Source organism: Microtus oregoni, unplaced genomic scaffold, assembly GCF_018167655.1.
Source record: "Microtus oregoni isolate MIOR12 unplaced genomic scaffold, Mior012 000031F_ref0000149, whole genome shotgun sequence".
NCBI lineage: Eukaryota > Metazoa > Chordata > Mammalia > Rodentia > Cricetidae > Microtus > Microtus oregoni.
This window is the reverse complement of record NW_024543090.1, coordinates 12,717,320-12,736,861: the sequence shown is the minus strand read 5'-3', so window position 1 is coordinate 12,736,861 and position 19,542 is coordinate 12,717,320. Positions and strand designations below refer to the sequence as shown.

General features: G+C 38.3%; 1 protein-coding gene across 1 annotated transcript; it reads left to right on the top strand.

The window, feature by feature from the left end:
- Window positions 1–216: 216 nt before the first annotated feature.
- Window positions 217–1,182, top strand: LOC121465730 (olfactory receptor 4F3/4F16/4F29-like). Its single transcript, XM_041679098.1, has one exon. The coding sequence runs from the start codon at window positions 220–222 to the stop codon at window positions 1,180–1,182; it is 963 nt and encodes a 320-aa protein (XP_041535032.1). The 5' UTR covers window positions 217–219.
- Window positions 1,183–19,542: the final 18,360 nt, after the last annotated feature.

The window sequence follows — 19,542 nt, the reverse complement described above, 5'->3', positions numbered from 1 at the left end:
TCACATGTGTCATGTCATAGTTCACTATAGTTTTAATTTGCAATCCTGTTATGATTGCTTAAATTGAGCTTGTAATCATAGCTGTTTTATTTTGGGTTAGTTGTAATGTTTAGGTGAAAATAGACTTTCATAACTTGGAGTTTCTCCTATTCTATTAGTACAATTGTAATATGCAGTTTTCCCTATTTCCTCTTTCAGGTAGCCTTGCCATCAAAGACAATGGAAGGTGTGAATCAGTCTGTGGTGTCAGAGTTTGTGTTCCTGGGACTCACCAACTCTTGGAATATTCAATTGTTCCTTTTTGTGTTCTCCTCCACATTTTATATAGCAAGCATGACAGGAAACTCCCTCATCGTGTTCGCTGTGGCTTCTGACCCTCATTTAAACTCTCCCATGTACTTTCTGTTGGCTAATCTCTCCTTCATTGACTTGGGTATTTCTTCTGTCACTTCCCCCAAGATGATTTATGACCTATTCAGAAAGTATAAAGTCATCTCCTTTAGAGGCTGTATTACTCAGATCTTCTTCATCCATGTCATTGGTGGTGTAGAAATGGTTTTACTTATAGCCATGGCTTTTGACAGATATGTGGCCATATGTAAACCTCTCCATTATCTGACCATTATGAGCCCAAAGATGTGCATCTTGTTTTCAGTGGCCTCCTGGGTGGTTGGATGTATGCATTCTCTGGTTCAAATGGCTTTTGTAGTAAACTTACCATTTTGTGGACCAAATGTTTTGGACAGCTTCTACTGTGACTTTCCCAGATTCATCAAACTTGCTTGCACAGACACATACAGACTGGAATTACTGGTATCAATCAATAGTGGATTCATGTCTGTGGGCTCCTTCTTCATTCTGATCATTTCCTACATTGTCATCATATTTACTGTTCAGAAACATTCTTCAAGTGGTTCTTCCAAGGCTCTGTCTACACTTTCAGCTCATGTGACTGTGGTGGTCTTATTCTTTGGTCCTGTGATGTTTTTCTATACATGGCCTTCTTCTTACACACACTTGGATAAGTTTCTGGCCATATTTGATGCAATTGTCACTCCTTTTCTGAATCCTATAATTTACACATTGAGGAATCAAGAAATGAAAATGGCAGTGGTGAGAGGATTCAGCAAGCTAATGGGCTATAGACAAATTCTTAAACACCTGACCTGTGAACAGTCTTAACTGAGTACAGAAATTCACTGCAACATATTTCTGAGAAGAAATATTTCTTTGCCTATTTTTACATGTTTATCTATAATATATATGCTATTTTGTCCTGTACTTAGTAATGAGTGACAATATCCTATTAAAATACTAATTACATATATAACATATATTTATTTATGTTAATATATATATATTACATATATTAAAATATAATGAGCTCAATTCCTAAGGAAATTCTTACACATAAAGAAGATGGATATTTACTTTAAGGTCTTTAGAAGAGGAAAAACCTCTCTCTGTATCTCTCTCTTTCTCTCAAAATTATTTGTATTTTAAGAGTATGTTTGTATGTGTATGTCTTTGCACATGTAAGGGCAGGTACCTCTGGAGCCTAGGAGAGAGCATTTGATATGCTGCTGGTGGAGTTATATGTTGTTTTGAACCACCTGAACTAGGTGACGGGAACCAATCTTGGGCCCTCTTAAAGGATAGTGTACACTCTTAAAGGTGAACCATCTCTCTAGACTCTGTTTCTAATTTTGAATAGAACTGTTTGTGAAAAATAGAGACTTCTTGTTGCATTCCACATAGCGTTTATATAAGAATTATCGAACTGAATCATTTTTCCATGTGTGCACCATCATGCTGCCTTTTCTTCTCTTTTGGACTTTTGCAGTTAAGCAAGGAATATAGAACTTTTAAATGCACATCAGAGTCTTACATAAGTATTGCTTGGGTAGAAACTTTGTGAGTTATGTTTGGAACAACAAAAATGTGCCAAAGAAACATGTTGATCTTTTCTTCTGCTGATTTGATAGTAGACTACTCAAAGACATTTAATATTTAACTTTTTTTCCTATTTTTCATCTTCCTTTTTTATTTTGTCTTCTCATAATGCAAAGAGATGTTTGGGTGACATTTGGATGGTAAAATGCTCTTGTTTTAAGATAGATGCAAGTGTAGAATCAAAACACTTAATATACATTTCTAGTGGTAATGTACAAATATTTGGGACCACTAAGTTTTTTAGAGTTTCCTTCCTTGTTCTCATTCTCTCCTTTCAGTTCCTCCATGTCCCAGGTCAGCTGCAAGTATCATTGTGATAAAAGTCCCAGGCTTTGCTCACATGACAAACATTAAGATAGACACAACATTCCTGGTTTCTGTTTCATGGCCATTTTTCCTTTAAAAATTTTGGATCAAAAGCTCCAGGTCCAGAGTGAGATTTAGTAACAACAGATGTACCTGGACCTTTTATTTAATGAAACTCATATTTCCATTAAATTCCATTAAAGAATCCCTTATTGATGATTTTTAGAATAGGTTACCAAATGTAGCTATGAGGGATATAGACTCATATGTCCTTTTATTATCTTCATTTGTGGATTTCAAGAATACCTTATCAATCTAAATGTTTTTTATCTGCATTGGGCCCAAAGTTCACAGCAAATGAAATGTGAAAATGAGTTTGTAACAGACTCCAGTAGTCTACCCACACACTTTACTATTTATAAGCAACCAATTTAATAGATTAATGGAACACTTCATAAAGTTATTGTCATATTGTTCATTGATGTGTGGTTTTTATGGTGATTTGGTGGTTTCAGAAGGAATGCATCAAAAACCTGCACTAAGCCAGCCCCTGGATCTTGCCATTGTGATTTCATGCTTGCCACCTTAGGTCTATGTGCTCAGTGACTTTCCTACTGTGCTACTGTGTTCCATCTAAGCTCTGTGTGCAGAACTTGGTGAGCCTTCCACAGACTTATGAGGGTCATCAATTGGAAACTCCTAACTATACAGAAAATTTGTTCTAGCACTCAGTAGCTGCACCTATTTCTATGTGAATATACATCTCTTTCTTGTTTTCATTTGTTTGAGATTTGCAATTTTTGGGGGGATTTGCAATTTTTTATTGATTTTTATTGAGCTCTGCATTTTTCTTTTGTCTTTGTTCTTGTCATTCTTCTTGTTCTTGTTGTTAATGTTGTTGTTCTTCTTCTTGAATTACAGACATTTTCCTTTAGTTAACAAATATTAAAGTTTTCAGATTGAGAAAATATAAAACTCCAGGATAGCAACTGGAATAGAGTATTAAAAAATTTTCAGATTTATTTTTCTAGAGGTTACTGACATATATATTTGGATGCTTGAATTTAGTAATTTGATATGATCTGAGACAGTTTTTCTAAGAATGAGCAAGCTGATATTTATTGTATAAATCTATTTTTATACATAACGTAATTGTTTATTGATTCTTCAGGAATTTTATATCATGCGCCCCAATCTTATTCACCTCTCAATCTCCCCATGCCTATCTCTAATCCCTGCAGCATCACCTCCCAAAAATCCCTCCAAATTAATTAAAATAAAATAAAACAAACAAAACCCCACCTTTCTCCCTCATCTTTCCCATATCTAACACATCTTTGTTCCTCCTAGTGCATTGGGAGTTCTGGTGTTCAATTTGCCCTACCTTCAAATATTCATTGCTAATGAGTCATAGGTATGGTTCAAGGTCTCTGGCCTCTAGCACACCATCATTAATGGACTCTTACCAAAACTCCTCTCAGAGTTTCTGCTGTTGTCAGGAGTCATGGGGATTCTGTGGCTAGTATTCCATAGGACCAGTCCCTTCAAATGCTCCAGTAGATCCTAGGTAGTGTAGATGTTAGGATGGGCCAACCCAAGGTCCAGAATGTGGGTCTGAGTGGTAACGGTGCTGGTCATTCCAGTCCACTGGAACCAGCCCTCACCCAGGCAAGCGGCAGAGCCAGCTCTCCTAGTCCCATGCAATCAGGTCCTCTTTATTGCGAGGAGGGGGCAGCTCTCCCATGAGGGGTAGAGCCAGCTCTCCTGTTTCAGTGTCCAGTGAGGGGCATAGGCCTCTATCCCAGGTCCAGTGAAAGGTGAAACTGGCATGGCTCTTACAGCCTCCTGTAGGAACTTTGGACATGATCATCAATACAGATCCCAGCTGTAATGGGACCAGGGATCCAGACATGGCAGCAGCTTTATCCCCAACATCATCGTGGCCGCAGTGGCAACATGGTCATCCAGATCAGTATGTCCCCAGCAGTTGTATGACCCTTGGACATCAACATGGTCTCTGGTGACTGACCAGATGCCAGGTTTTTATACAGTTTGGGTGGAGCTGCTGCCTAGGCCATGTCTGGGGCCATGGTCCTGCAGCAGTCAGGGTCTGAATTTATGTCCATGGCTCCTCTTACCACAGACATCACTTCTTATACTTTATTTACATCTCTATACGGAGTTGCCCCAAGACTGAATTCCAATCACTAGTGACCTGCTGCTTAGCCTTTTACATTTGGGTAGCAACAGATCTCCAAACACCTATTCAACTAAGGAGGGACCAAGCTATCCACACCAAGGAACACTGTCAATGACCTATGTCTAGATTCTTTGGTCATATCACAAAGACAGAACATGAATAACTAAGACAACATGCCTCCTACAAAAATGCAGACATGACTATTCTAACATCTGATGAAAAAGATTTCAAGTCAAAACCAGTCAGAGGGATAAGGAGGACCAATTCATATGCATTAAAGGAAAAATCCAAGAAGCTAATTCAATTCTAAACATGTACACATTGAACACAAAAAAAACTTGATTTCATAAAAGAAATACTATTATTCTTAAAACCACAGATTAACCACCAAATAGTGATAGTGGATGACTTAAATATCCCAATAAGTAAGTCTATAGGACAAAATCTGAACAGAGAAAACCTGAAGTTAAATGACATAAAACAAATAGACTAAAGAAACATCTACAGAACATTCTACACCAATAATAAACAGCACATCTACTTCTCAGCAGTCCAGGAAACTTTCCACAAACCCGATTGTATATTAGGATGCAAAACTTTACTCAAAATAGAAAAACTGAAATGACATTTTGTCTTTTATATTACCCCAATGGGATAGGGTTGAATATCAATACCAGTATATTCTACAAAAAGCATACCAGCTCATAGAGACCAATCAACATACTACCGAATGATAATTGACTCAAGGAAGAAATGGAGAAGGAAATTTAAAAATTCTATAATTGAATGTAAATGAAAACACAGTTTCTAAAAATTTATGGAACATAAAGAAGGTAGTCAAAATTGGCAAATTTTAGAGCACTATGTCCCTACTCAAAACTTGGAGAGATGTCAAGTGAAAAACTCAATTAAGTGCTTGAAGGCCTTTGAATATCGACAACAATCAATTCACCCAAACAGTAGATGGGAAGAGATAATCAAACACTAGCTGAAATGAACAAAATAGAAAAAAAAAGATTTACAAAAAATCAATGACATTAAGAGCCTGCATAATGCTTGTACATATATTATAGTATATACTATTTGTATTGGATAGCCAATTAGTGTGCACTTTCATGGGGAAGATTATTTTTCCCAAAGTCAGTATTCCTGAGCTATCTGTAGTTCTCTGTGTAGCAATGAGCCTCTCGGGCTTTGCTCACCCATTTTACCATGGATGTTTGCCTTGTTCACATCATGTTTAGACAATCATGCTGAAATTTTATGATTACAACTTCTAACATAACTAGAGGTCACAATCTCATAGCAAACTCCCTGTCCTCTGACTCTTACAATCTTTCTGACCTCTTCTACAATTACTCCTGAACCTGAGGTGTGGGAGTTGTTTTGTTTAAATAATGGTCTCCATCCATTTCAAAGAGGAGCTTCCTTGATGAGGGGTGAGGATGACACCTCTCTTTGTTTATAAGGACAAATATTTAGAGTGCAGTTAGAGATAACGCTGGTTGAATAAAGTGACAGTTGTTGGTTTTCCTCCATGATCCATGAATCTCCTAGCCCAAAGTAGCTGGCAAGGTTTCCATTCGTATGCATAATTACCCTGTTCTTAAACAGTTGTTTTATTTGTTTATTTATTTAGTTTTTTTTATTGCGAAAAGAAGAAAAAAAACATAAACAAAAAACAAGTTTCCACCTCCTCCCAGCCTCCCATTTCCCTTCCCCTCCTCCCACCCTTCTCCCCCTCCCCCCACCCTTGTACCCCTCCCCCCACTCCTCTCCCCCCCCTCCCTCTCCAGTCCACAGAGCAGTCCAGGTTCCCTGCCCTGTGGTAAGTCCTAGGTCCTCTCCCCTCCATCCATATCTAGGAAGGTGAACATCCATACTGGCTAGGCTCCCACAAAGCCAGCACATTAAGTAGGATCAAAACCCCCTGCCATTGTCCTTGGTGTCTCATCAGCCCTCATTGTTCGCCATGTTCAGAGAGTCCGGTTTTATCCCATGCTTTTTCGGTCACAGTCCAGCTGGCCTTAGTGAGCTCCCAGTAGATCAGCTCCACTGTCTCAGTGGGTGGATGCACGCCTCGTGGTCCCGAATTCTTTGCTCATGTTCTCCCTCCTTCTGCTCCTCCTTGGGACCTTGGGAGCTCAGTCCAGTGCTCCTGTGTGGGTCTCTGTCTCTATCTCTATCCATCACCAGATGAAGATTCTATGATGATATGCAAGATATTCGTCAGTATTGCTCTAGGAGAGGGTCATTTCAGGTTCCCAATCCTCAGCTGCCAAAGGAACTAACTGGGAACCTCATCTTGGGCACTAGGGAGCCCTTCTAGGGTCAAGTCTCTTGCCCACCCTAAACTGGCTCACTTAACTAAGAATTGTGGTTCCGTGCTCCCCTATCCACATTTCCTTTATCCCAATTCTCCTGTTTCCCAGGTCCCCCCTCCTTCCCTTCTACCTTTTCTCTCCCCAGCTCCCTTTACCCCCATCCCACCCCATCCCCAAGATCCCATTTTCTCCCCGGAAATTTGGTCTACTTCCCTTAGCCAAGAGGACAACTATATGTTTTTCCTTGGGTTCCCCTTCTTACTTAGCATCTTTAGGTTCACCTCTTGTAGACTCCGTGGTCCTTATTTATGGCTAGAAACCAATTATGAGTGAGTACATCCCATATTCATCTTTTTGGGTCTGGGACACCTCACTCAGGATAGTGTTTTCTATTTCCATCCATTTGCATGCAAAATTTGAGAAGTCATTGTTTTTTACCGCAGCGTAGTACTCTAGCGTGTATATATTCCATACTTTCTTCATCCATTCTTCCATTGAAGGGCATCTAGGTTGTTTCCAGGTTCTGGCTATTACAAATAGTACTGCTAAGAACATAGTTGAACAAATGCTTTTGTCATTTGATAAAGCATCTCTTGGGTATATTCCCAAGAGTGGTATTGCTGGGTCCAGGGGTAAGTTGATCCCGAATTTCCTGAGAAACCGAAACACTGACTTCCACAGTGGTTGCACAAGATTGCATTCCCACCAGCAATGGATGAGGGTACCCGTTCCTCCACAGCCTCTCCAGCAAAGGTTATCGTTGGTGTTTTTGACTTTAGCCATTCTGACAGGTGTAAGATGATATCTCAAAGTTGTTTTGATTTGCATTTCCCTGATTGCTAAGGAAGTTGAACACGACCTTAAGTGTCTTTTGGCCATTTGAACTTCTTCTGTTGAGAATTCTCTGTTCAGTTCAGTGCCCCATTTTTTAATTGCGTTAATTAGCATTTTAAAGTCTAGTTTCTTGAGTTCTCTATATATTTTGGAGATCAGACCTTTGTCTGTTGTGGGGTTGGTGAAAATCTTCTCCCAGTCAGTAGGTTGCCTTTGTGTCTTAGTGACCATGTCCTTTGCTTTACAGAAGCTTCTCAGTTTAAGTAGGTCCCATTTATTCAATGTTGCCCTTAATGTCTGTGCTTCTGGGGTTATACATAGGAAGCGATCTCCTGTGCCCATCTGTTGTAGGGTATTTCCCACTTTCTGTTCTATCAGGTTCAGTGTGTTCGGGCTGATATTGAGGTCTTTAATCCATTTGGACTTGAGTTTTGTGCACGGTGAGAGATATGGGTCTATTTTCATTCTTCTACAGGTTGACATCCAGTTGTGCCAGCACCATTTGTTGAAGATGCTTTCTTTCTTCCATTGTATACTTTTAGCTCCTTTATCGAAAATGAGGTGTTCATAGGTTTGTGGGATAAAATCCGGGTCTTCTATACGATTCCATTGGTCGACTTCTCTGTTTTTATGCCAGTACCACACTGTTTTCATTACTGTAGCTCTGTAATAGAGTTTGAAGTCAGGGATGGTAATGCCTCCAGAAGATCCTTTATTGTATAGGATTGTTTTGTCTATCCTGGGTTTTTTGTTTTTCCATATAAAGTTGATTATTGTCTTCTCCAGATCTGTGAAGAATTTTGATGGGATCTTGATGGGGATTGCATTGAATCTATAAATTGCCTTAGGTAGAATTGCCATTTTTACTATGTTGATCCTCCCAATCCAAGAGCAAGGGAGGTCCATCCATTTTTTGGTATCCTCTTCAATTTCTTTCTTCAATGCCTTAAAGTTCTTGTCAAATAGATCTTTCACTTCCTTGGTTAGATTTACCCCTAGATATTTTATGCTGTTTGTGGCTATCGTGAATGGTGAAGCTTCTCTGATTTCCCTCTCTGCTTCCATATCCTTTGTGTATAAGAGGGCGACTGATTTTTTGGAGTTGATCTTGTATCCTGCCACATTACTAAAGCTGTTTATCAGCTGTTTAAGTTCTTTGGTGGAGTTTTGGGGGTCGCTTATGTACACTATCATATCATCTGCAAATAACGAAAGTTTAACTTCTTCCTTTCCAATTCGAATCCCCTTGATCCCATTATGTTGTCTTATTGCTATTGCTAGAACTTCAAGCACTATATTGAAGAGGTATGGCGAGAGTGGACAGCCTTGCCGTGTTCCTGAGTTAAGTGGGATGGCTTTGAGTTTCTCTCCGTTTAATTTGATGTTAGCTGTCGGCTTGCTGTATATAGCTTTTATTATATTTAGGTATGACCCTTGTATCCCTAATCTCTCCAAGACTTTTAACATAAATGGATGTTGAATTTTGTCAAATGCTTTTTCAGCATCTAATGAAATGATCATATGGTTTTTTTCTTTCAGTTTATTTATATGCTGGATTACATTGATAGATTTTCGTATGTTGAACCAGCCCTGCATCTGAGGAATGAAGCCTACTTGATCATAACGGATAATTTTTCGGATGTGTTCTTGGATTCGATTTGCCAGTATTTTGTTGAGGATTTTTGCGTCGATATTCATGAGTGAGATTGGCCTGTAGTTCTCTTTCCTGGTTGAGTCTTTGAGTGGTTTTGGTATCAGAGTAATTGTGGCTTCATAAAAGGAATTTGGTAATGACCCTTCTGTTTCTATATTGTGGAATACATTAAGGAGTATAGGTATTAGGTCTTCTTGGAAGTTCTGGTTGAATTCCGCATTGAAACCATCAGGTCCTGGGCTTTTTTTTTGGTAGGGCGGTTTTTGATAACAGCTTCTAATTCTTCGCGACTTACAGGTCTGTTTAGATTGTTCACCTGGTCCTGGTTTAGTTTTGGTAAATGGTGTTTATCTAAAAAAGCGTCCATTTCTTTTACATTTTCCAGTTTTGTGGCATACAGGCTTTTGTAGTAAGATCTAATGAAACTCTGAATTTCCTCTGTGTCTGTGGTTATGTCCCCCTTTTCATTTCTGATCTTATTAATTTGCAAATTCGCTCTGTGCCGTTTGATTAGTTTGGATAGGGGTTTATCAATCTTGTTGATTTTCTCCAGGAACCAGCTTTTTGTTTCATTGATTCTTTGGATTGTTTTCTGTGTTTCTATTTTGTTGATTTCAGCCCTCAGTTTGATTATTTCCAGTCTTCTACTCCTCCTAGGTGAGTCTGCTTCGTTTTTTTCTAGAGCTTTCAAGTGGGCTGTTAAGTCTCCAGTATGTGCTTTCTCTGCTTTCTTTAGGTGCTCACTTAGTGCTATGAACTTTCCTCTCAGGACTCCTTTCATAGTGTCCCATAAGTTCGAGTATGTTGTTTCTTTATTTTCATTGAATTCAAGGAAGACTTTAATTTCTTTCTTTATTTCTTCCATAATCCAGGTATGGTTCAGTAGTTGACTGTTCAGTTTCCATGAGTTTGTAGGCTTTCTGGGGGTAGCATTATTGTTGAATTCTAACTTTAATGCATGGTGATCTGATAAGACACAGGTGGTTACTAATATTTTTTTGTAACTGTGTAAGTTAGCTTTGTTACCAAGTATATGGTCAATTTTCGAGAAGGTTCCATGAGCTGCAGAGAAGAAGGTATATTATTTCCTCTTTGGGTAGAATAATCTATAGATGTCTGTTAAGTCCATTTGCTTCATTACCTCCATTAATTCTCTAATTTCTCTGTTAGGGTTCTGTCTGATTGACCTGTCCATTGGTGAGAGAGGAGTGTTGAAGTCTCCTACTATTAGTGTGTGCGGTTTGATGTCTGCCTTGAGTTTTAGTAATGTTTCTTTTACGTACATGGTGCTTTTATATTAGGGGCATAGATATTCAGGATTGAGACTTCTTCCTGATGAATTGTTCCTGTTATGAGTATAAAATGTCCCTCTCCATCTCTTCTGATTGATTTAAGTTTGAAGTCAACTTTGTTAGAAATTAGCATGGCCACACCTGCTTGTTTCTTAGGTCCATTTGCTTGATAAGCCTTTTCCCAGCCCTTTACTCTGAGTAGGTGCTTGTTTTTGTGGTTGAGGTGTGTTTCTTGTAGACAGCAGAATGTTGGATCCTGTTTTCTTATCCAATCTCTTAGCCTGGGCCTTTTTATAGGTGAGTTGAGCCCATTGATATTAAGTGATATTAATGACCAGTGGTTGTTAATTCCGGTCACTTTTTTAGTAGTAGGGTTTGTGTGTTTTCCTTCTTTGATTTGCGCTGGTGAAGAGTCTCTAGATGTCTGAGTTATTGTGGTCATTGTTGGACTCCTTGGTTAGTGATTTTCCTTATATTATTTTCTGTAAGGCTGGATTTGTGGCTACGTATTGTTTAAATTTGTTTTTATCCTGGAAAATTTTGTTTTCTCCATTTATAGTGAATGAAAGTTTGGCTGGATATAGTAGTCTGGGCTTGCATCCGTGGTCTCTTAGTTTTTGGAGAACATCTATCCAGGACCTTCTGGCTTTCATGGTTTCCATAGAGAAGTCAGGTGTAAGTCTGATAGGTTTACCTTTATAAGTAACTTGGCCTTTTTCCTTTGCGGCTCTTAATATTCTTTCTTTATTCTGTATATTTTGTGTTTTGATTATTATATGGCGAGGGGATGTTTTCTTTTGATCCAGCCTATTTGGTGTTCTGTATGCTTCTTGAACCTTCATAGGTATATCTGTCTTGAGTTTGGGAAAGTTTTCTTCTATGATTTTATTAAGTATATTTTCTGTTCTGTTGATCTGCACTTCTTCTCCTTCTTCTACTCCAATTATTCTTAGGTTTGGTCTTTTTATTGTGTCCCATATTTCCTGAATGTTTTGTGATGAGAGTTTGTTGGACTTGCTGTTTTCTTTGATCAGAGTGTTTATTTTCTCTATGTTATCCTCAGAATCTGAGATTCTTTCTTCTATCTCTTGTATTCTGCTGGTTATACTTGATTCTGTAGTCTCTATTCGTTTACCTAGATTTTCCATGTCCAGCCGGCCCTCTGTTTGTGTTTTCTTCTTTGCCTCCATTTCAGTTTTCAAGTCATGAACTGTTTCCTTTATCTGCTTGATTGTTTTTCCTTGGTTTCCTAGGGTATCATTCACTGATTTACTCAATTCCTCGTACTTTCTATTGTACTTCTCATCCATTTCCATAAGGGCGTTTTTTATATGCTGTTTAAGGTGTCAATCACTTTCATGAAGTCAGTTTTTTCTACTTCTTCTTGATTAAGGTGTTCATGTCCTCCTGTTGTGGGGTCACTGGCTTCTGGTGGTTTCGTGTTGTTTTTCAGATTGTTGGGAGAATTCCTGCATTGGCGTCTGCCCATCTCTTCCTCCCAATACTCCCCTTTGGATCTTCTTTTACAGGATCAGGTCTTCTTGCCCACTGATGTACCTTCCCAGTGATGTCACTCCCCAGAGATGTTTCTCCACAATGATGTTTCACTCGGTGCCCAGATCGAAACTCCGCGCTACTTGGTTAGCTCGCGAACAAAGGGCCCACCCTGCTCGCTGCGGGCAGGCTATGGGAACAAAGGAGCTACCGGCCACCCCTTTGTCCTCCACGTTCGGATTCGGTCCCAGCGTCCTAGCAGGCTGGGCAGGGAGGCGCTATGCCCCAAAGGAGGGAGAGAGGGAGGGAGACAGGGGGTGTGGGGATCTGGATGTAAGCTGAATGGGATAGAAATAGAGAGGCAGTTTGGGCAGTATAGCCCCTGTAGGATGGCCTGGAAGTGTGGGCCGACTGAGGTATGTTCCCAGCTGCCGCAGCACTCACTCACCACAATGATGTTTCACTTGGTGCCCAGATCGAAACTCAGCGCTGCCTGGTTAGCTCGCGAACAAAGGGCCCACCCTGCTCGCTGCGGGCAGGCTATGGGAACAAAGGAGCTACCGGCCACCCCTTTGTCCTCCCGGTTCGGATTCGGTCCCGGCTTCCTAGCCTAGTTTTTTTTTTTTTTGACACGGGTTTTTCAGTGTAGCCTTGGCTGTCCTGTAACTCACTTTAGACCAGGTTGGTCTTAAACTCACAGAGATCTACCTGCCTCTGCTTTTTGTGTGCTGAGATTAAAAGTGTGTGTTACCGCATCCCAGTTTGAACAAGTTTTAAGAAATTATGTATTTTTTTTCCTTTTTTAATTTTTTTAAATTTTATTTTATAATCCATCCACGTTCTCAACCCCAATTGAAATAATCATACAGAAACTGTATTATTTAAATCACTGCTTGTTCCATTAACTCTAGATTCTTATTAGCTAACTCTTACAACTTAATTTAACCCATTTCTATTTATCTGTGTATCACCAGCTGTGGACTACCAGCGTGGTTCTGGCATGTCTGTTCCTGGTGGGGCTACATAGCGTCTCTGAGATGCCTCATTCTTTCTCCCAGCATTCAGTTTAGTGTTTCCTGTCTATCTTTGTTCTGTCCTGTTATAGGCTCAAGCCTGCTTTCTTTATTAGTTAATGTTAATCACAGCATACAGAGGGGAATTCCACATCACAGGATGAAGGCTTAATGATGATAGTTGGAGTATTCACCAATCTGGTTACAGGGGAAGACCACTTAGGGTTCTCTCTCCACTATTGCTAGGAGTCTTAGTTGTGGTCATCCTTGCAGATTCTTGGGAATTTCCTGGCACTAGGTTTCTCCCCAACCTCATAGTGGCTCTCTCTATCTAGATCTCTCCATTTCATTCCTGCATTGTCCCTCTTCCTTCTCAACCAGTCTATTTCCTCAAGTTGTCATCTCCCATTCCCTCTTCTTTACAACCCCATTTCTTCTGTTTACCCAGGGAGAGTTCATCTGCTTCTCCTTCCCTGAGCCATCCATGTGTCACTCTTAGGGTCTTCTTTGTTACCTGCCTTCTCAGGATCTGTGGATTGTAGTTTGAATATCCTTTGCTTTATATCTAATATCCATTTATTGTTGAGTATAAACTGTGTTTATCTTTTTACGTCTGGGGTACCTCATTTGGGATAGTTCTTTCTAATTCCATCATTTTTCCTGTAAATTTCAAGATGTCATTGTTTAATACAGCTGAATAATACTTCAACATTCTTTATCCATTCTTTGGTTGAGAGGCATCTAGATTATTTTCAGGTTCTGAGTATTATGAATAATACTGCTATGAAATAGTTGATCAAGTGTCCTTGTGGTATGATTGAGTATCTTATAGATATATGACCAGGAGTGGTATCATTGGCTGTTGTAGGAGAGATGCTACCTGTTTTCCCAGCCACCTGGCTAGCTTACACCCACCCAAAATAACCACACAAAATCTGTGTTCATTAAATCACTGCTTGGCCTATTAGCTTTAACATCTTATTGGCTAGCTCTTATACCTTGATTTTGCCCAGTTTTATTAATCTATGCTTGGCCACATGGCAGTGGCTTACCAGGAAAGATTCAGCACGTCTGATTCTGGTGGCTCCTTGGTGTCTCTCCCATCTGCTTTCTTCTTTCCAGAATTCAGTTCTGTCTTCTCCACCTACCTAAGTTCTGGCCTATCAGGCCAAGGCAGTTTTTTTTATTCATTAACCAATACAAGCAACTCATAGAAAGAAGGACCTTCTACACCAATTGACCTCGAAGTAGACTGATTTCCAGTTTTCTGAGAAAAAGTCACACTGGTTTCTAAAGTGACTATACAAGTTTGATCTCCCACAAGCAGTGGAGGAGTGATTCCCCTGACTCCACATCTTCTCCAACATAAGCTGTTCTCAATACTTTTGATCCTACTCATTCTGAAGGTGTAAGATGGTATCTCAGAACCAGTTTGATTTGTATTTCCCTGATGATTAAGGATGTTGAGCAATTCCTCAAATGTCTTTATGTCATTTGTGATTCTTCTGCTGAGAATTCTTTGTTTAGCTCTGTACCCCATTTTTTTAAACTGGAACTTTTGGGTACAGTCAATTTAGTGTTCTGTAAGTTTCTTGTATTTTCATAAGTGTTTCCTTCCTTAAGTTTGTAAAGTTTTCTTTTATGATTTTGCTTAATATATTTTCTGTGCCTTTGAGCTGCTATTCTTCTCCTTTCTCCAACCCTATTGTTCTTAGGTTTGGTCTTTTCATGGTGTCCCAGATTTCCTGGACATTTTGTGTTATGACCTATTTGCCTTTATTTTTTTCTTTGCCCCCAAAATCTATTTCTTTTGCTTTTTCTGGGTTGGGATGTTCAGGTCTTTCTGTTGTTGTAGGACGACAAGGTTCTGGTGGTGCCACATTGCTCTTTAGATTGTTTAATATATTCTTGCATTAGTGTCTACCCATCTGTTAGTCTAGTTGGTGCAGGCAGTGTCTTTGCTCTTAGTTTGACTTTTGCAGTTGGTGTCTGGGTCTCATGTCTTGGACCAATCTGTGCAGTTACTCCCTGTATTAGGGAGTGGCTCTTGGTTCACTCTGTGTACTCACAGTCTGTTTCTCAGGGAGATGCTGGTCACTTTCCGCTGGTCAGTTCTGTGCAGTCACAGTCTGTATCTCAGGGGACTGCTGAGGTCACAGAGAATGAGTAGGCTTGCGAGTGAAATGGGACATGTAGATTGCAGTACTTGATAGGTGGTGCTTGGGCACACTGCCTATAGGAGGCTTGCTCTTGTAGCTGAGGTGTGTCGGGGGTAAAAGGCCCAGGTTTTGCCTAGGGCCTACATACTGGGCTGTCCAGCTGAAAGGCTGGTCACTCACCTTTTGCTTTGTTCTATGTAGTTGTTGTCTGTGTCTTGAGGAGCTGCTGAAGTAGCCTGAGATAGGAGGGTTTAGGGATGAAGTGGTACTTGTTGATGCTATGTATTTTGAGGTGGCTCTGGAGCAGGAAAATAATATGCAAATTTTGTAGAAAAAGATAAAATTGCAGTGTAGAGTGTCACAGTTTCTTTATCATGAACACACACATGCACAGACACACACACACACACACGATTTTAGACATTTTCTCTAGGTAATTTAAACAAGGAGATAACATCTACAAGACAATCAGGACAATTTTTCAGGAGAGTCTCCTCCATACTCAGATGATTCTAATTTGTGGCAAGTTGACATTAAAACCAACCATAATGTACATTCTCTCTCTCTCTCTCTCTCTCTCTCTCTCTCTCTCTCTCTCTCTGTGTGTGTGTGTGTGTGTGTGTGTGTGTGTGTGTGTGTGCATACAACTTGCGGTATATTTTCCAAAACCCAGAAGAAAACATAAACCTGTATTGTGAATGTATTCACATATATTGGTGGCCTAACTTGGAATTGACCATCCACTGAAAAAAATCTAATACAGAAATCTTTCACTTATATGGTTTTGACTCTATATTACAATGGGGACTGGAAACATGAGATTTAGACTTTAGGGATTGTATTTATATTCTTTTAATAATCTCTGATAAGTGGTTTACATGTGCTGTAAATAAATAATGATACATATAAAATGTATCACATCAGGGTATATCGCCAATTAAAGTAAAACTATTTTACTTCTTAAGTAGAGAATATAATATAGTACAAATCCTGATGGAGGATAAGATGATCTGAGGGAAATTGTGCTATTAGAAGAAATCTCATGATAACATGCAAAGATATAATTACTCATTATATGGCCCAATGCTTTCTTAATTTGATATTATTTTCCCAACCCTGTTCATCCCTCAGATTTAAGAAAACTGAAGGTACAAGTATTTCACCCCTCCAGTTACACCCAGTTTCTGTTTCTCTCCTATTTGTGGATATATTAAGCACCTGTCCAAGCCCTTGACACAGTATGCCATTCCTAGGCGCAGCCATTTCCAGTATAATTCACAGTGACTAAACTCTTACTGTGCTGTGATACTTACTGAAAAATAAATCTATTTTTGTCTACATTCATGTTTATTTACTTGTACAACAGTTTATAAGATGTTGTTCTGCTGTCTGTTCTTTCTATAAACTGTAAGTCTGCTTATATAGTCTCAACATACTTTTTAGGGGGTTGTTACGTGTGTGGAACATAGTTTCTTTGTTATTCTTAGTTGACAGAAATTTTAGTTATTTCATTTACTTTAGAGATTTATTTACTGCACTTGATTTCTGTCCAGCTCAATCTATGCACACATCTATAATTATAGGTCACAGTTTTACAGAAAATGAAGACTTCTCGAAAATTCTTCTTTGTTTTAAACTACACTTTAATTAGTACATTAGTTTGATTTAACTCGGTGATGATAGTTAAACATTGAGAAAATATTTATCAATTATTAAGGAATAATATCAATGGGATTTTTTTGCTTTGAACAAGATCTCACTATTTAGCTCTAAATGTTCTGAAAGTCACTATGTAAGGCTGGCTTCAAACTCACAGAGATCCACATGCCTCTGTCTTCTGATTGCTGAGATTAAAGGTGTGTGCCACCATGTTAACTTTCAAATTCACGTAGGTTAATGTTACCATAACAATCCTGGTTTTCTTTTATTATTCCTTTTAATATCATACTATGAGCTATAGAAATTCTTTGGTCACATAGACCAAAAAAAAAATACTCTAGAGAAAAGAATTTTATAACCACATGATGCTTTTAAATTGCTATGTTTTTTGAGTATACCTTGTCTGTGGCCTCTTGAGGTACATATAATTAGCTTCTTATCTCCCTAATGGAAGATTCCATGTAGCATTTTATGTTAGGGCACACAGGGAAGCCTGACTCTGCTAAGATGATGTTGTTATCATTCAGGTAAAATGCATGGCTAAAAATAAACTTAACAATGCTTGGGTGGCTAATTCCCAGATGCTAGTTTGTGCTTGGAATTACTGTGGATAAGAGTCACATCCTAAAGGGCTTGAGGAAGATGAACAAAGTAGAGAGCAGTCAGGAAAAGAAATTGAACGCACAGGAGGATAGCTGATAAACAGCAACTGAAGTATTGGCAAAGGCTAAGTAACCGACTGCCTATGAGCTAGACCCACATTGTAAATGGCCTTGAGAAGCCAAACAACCTTGTAACATTTTCTACTAAGTTTGTGTAGCAATATAATGAATCATTCTTTATTCACCAATAATTGATTGAATGAATGATACAATAAACCCTATGATCTAATGAGATATTAAAGATACTTGTAAGTAAAAAGGAAAGATTTGTAATTTTCTCCTCACTGACTTTTAAAAATACTTTGAGTGTGAACAAGTCACCTTCTACCAAACATTATGTGATTGTTCTGTAAAACAGAAGTAAATTTGGTCAAGATTTTCATGCTTTTCAGGTTGGAAGAGTGTTATGAAAACCTGACCAGAAGTAAATTTTAACATGTGACCAAAAGCCTCAATGTTGCAAACAGATGCTGTGATAAAATGTCATTTTAATTTTTAGAACAAAATGGTACTTAAAATATAAAAAGTTGAATTTATTTTCTTGCTTTCAGCTCTGGTATAAAATATAAAGTTGGAATGTTTGTATTAATTTGATTCTGATCCGTGATCTGATCAGAAAGACTTTAAAGATGTTGAAGTGACTTTTACCTAATTATATTTTTGAAAAGAATACAGAATTATTCATATCTTACAAACTATTTAATAGATATAGTTATGTTTAAATTAGTAGCATCCAAATTTGGGTAGGTATCCTTAAGTTGAGGAAATGATTTGAAATAATAAGCATAGTGAAAATACAGACAGATTCAACTGAGATAAGTTCATAATTTAAATATTTATGCCTAGTTTATAGTAAGCTTTCTCATTTTTCTATTCCCAATTATATACCAACTTTTCAAATTTTATAGTCTTTCTATGTGCATTCTTCATGATCTAGGTCTAGATTTTTTTTCAATCTTATTTACCTTTTTATTCCTGCTTTTTGTAGCCTGAAAATAATTTTTTAATGTTTAGAAGAAAATTACTCCAGGGAGGACAATTTTTAAATCTCAACAGCACTTTAGGGGAGAAACGATGGAGAGGGGCAAAAGAAAGAGTCTGAGAGCGAGAGAGAGAGAGAGAGAGAGAGAGAGAGAGAGATAATTTGACATGGAAAGAGGGACATGGAAGGAAAAGGAACTTTAAAGAAAGAGTAAGGACACCCTGAGAACCAGAGGAAGTATGCTTAAGACAGGCTTAGGGTTAGAGTTAGAAAAATTCAAATAAAAATTACAGTTTATTTTCTTTATCAATTCATAACACTATCCAATCTTTAATATTATATAATCATGTGTATTTTGTGTAGTTTTAAAGAACATAAATGAAGAATTGTCCGTTTTTGCCAAATATGTATTTCCCCCTCATTTTCTAGGCTTTCAGAGTCTAAGCTTTGGGATGCACTAATGAGAAGCCAGACTTAAATTGAGCTGTATATGGGTTGCTGTTTGAGAAATAAACCAATGAATTAAAATTCTTGAGTACTAAACGTATATATGATATTCTTTGAAAGCAAATGCACCAACTTCACATTTGAAATGTTGTGATATATTGTTGTTGAAATGATGTGAATAATGTAATGTGTTAGTTAATGGGAGATGGGTAGTACATTTTGAAACATACTTGGGCATGGTAGTGTGATGCCCTATGCTTATCCATATTCATTAATGTTTTTAAGTAATCTCGTGAGTTAGTCACTATTATGAGCAAAAGGAAGAAATATATTGATATTATTAGCATTAATTGAACATCCACAAATGGGGGACTTATCTATTGTGAACATGATTGTGTCTATGGCCACCTCACCCTGCCCTGCTCATCCTTACTGAATGCATGATTGCAATCTTTGTTTTATTCCTATAACTTTTTTGTAGTAGACATTTTAATATGTTTAAGACAAAGAGAACACAAGTTTTGGGGCACAGTACCTTTTCTAATAGTAGTCATCACATAGCT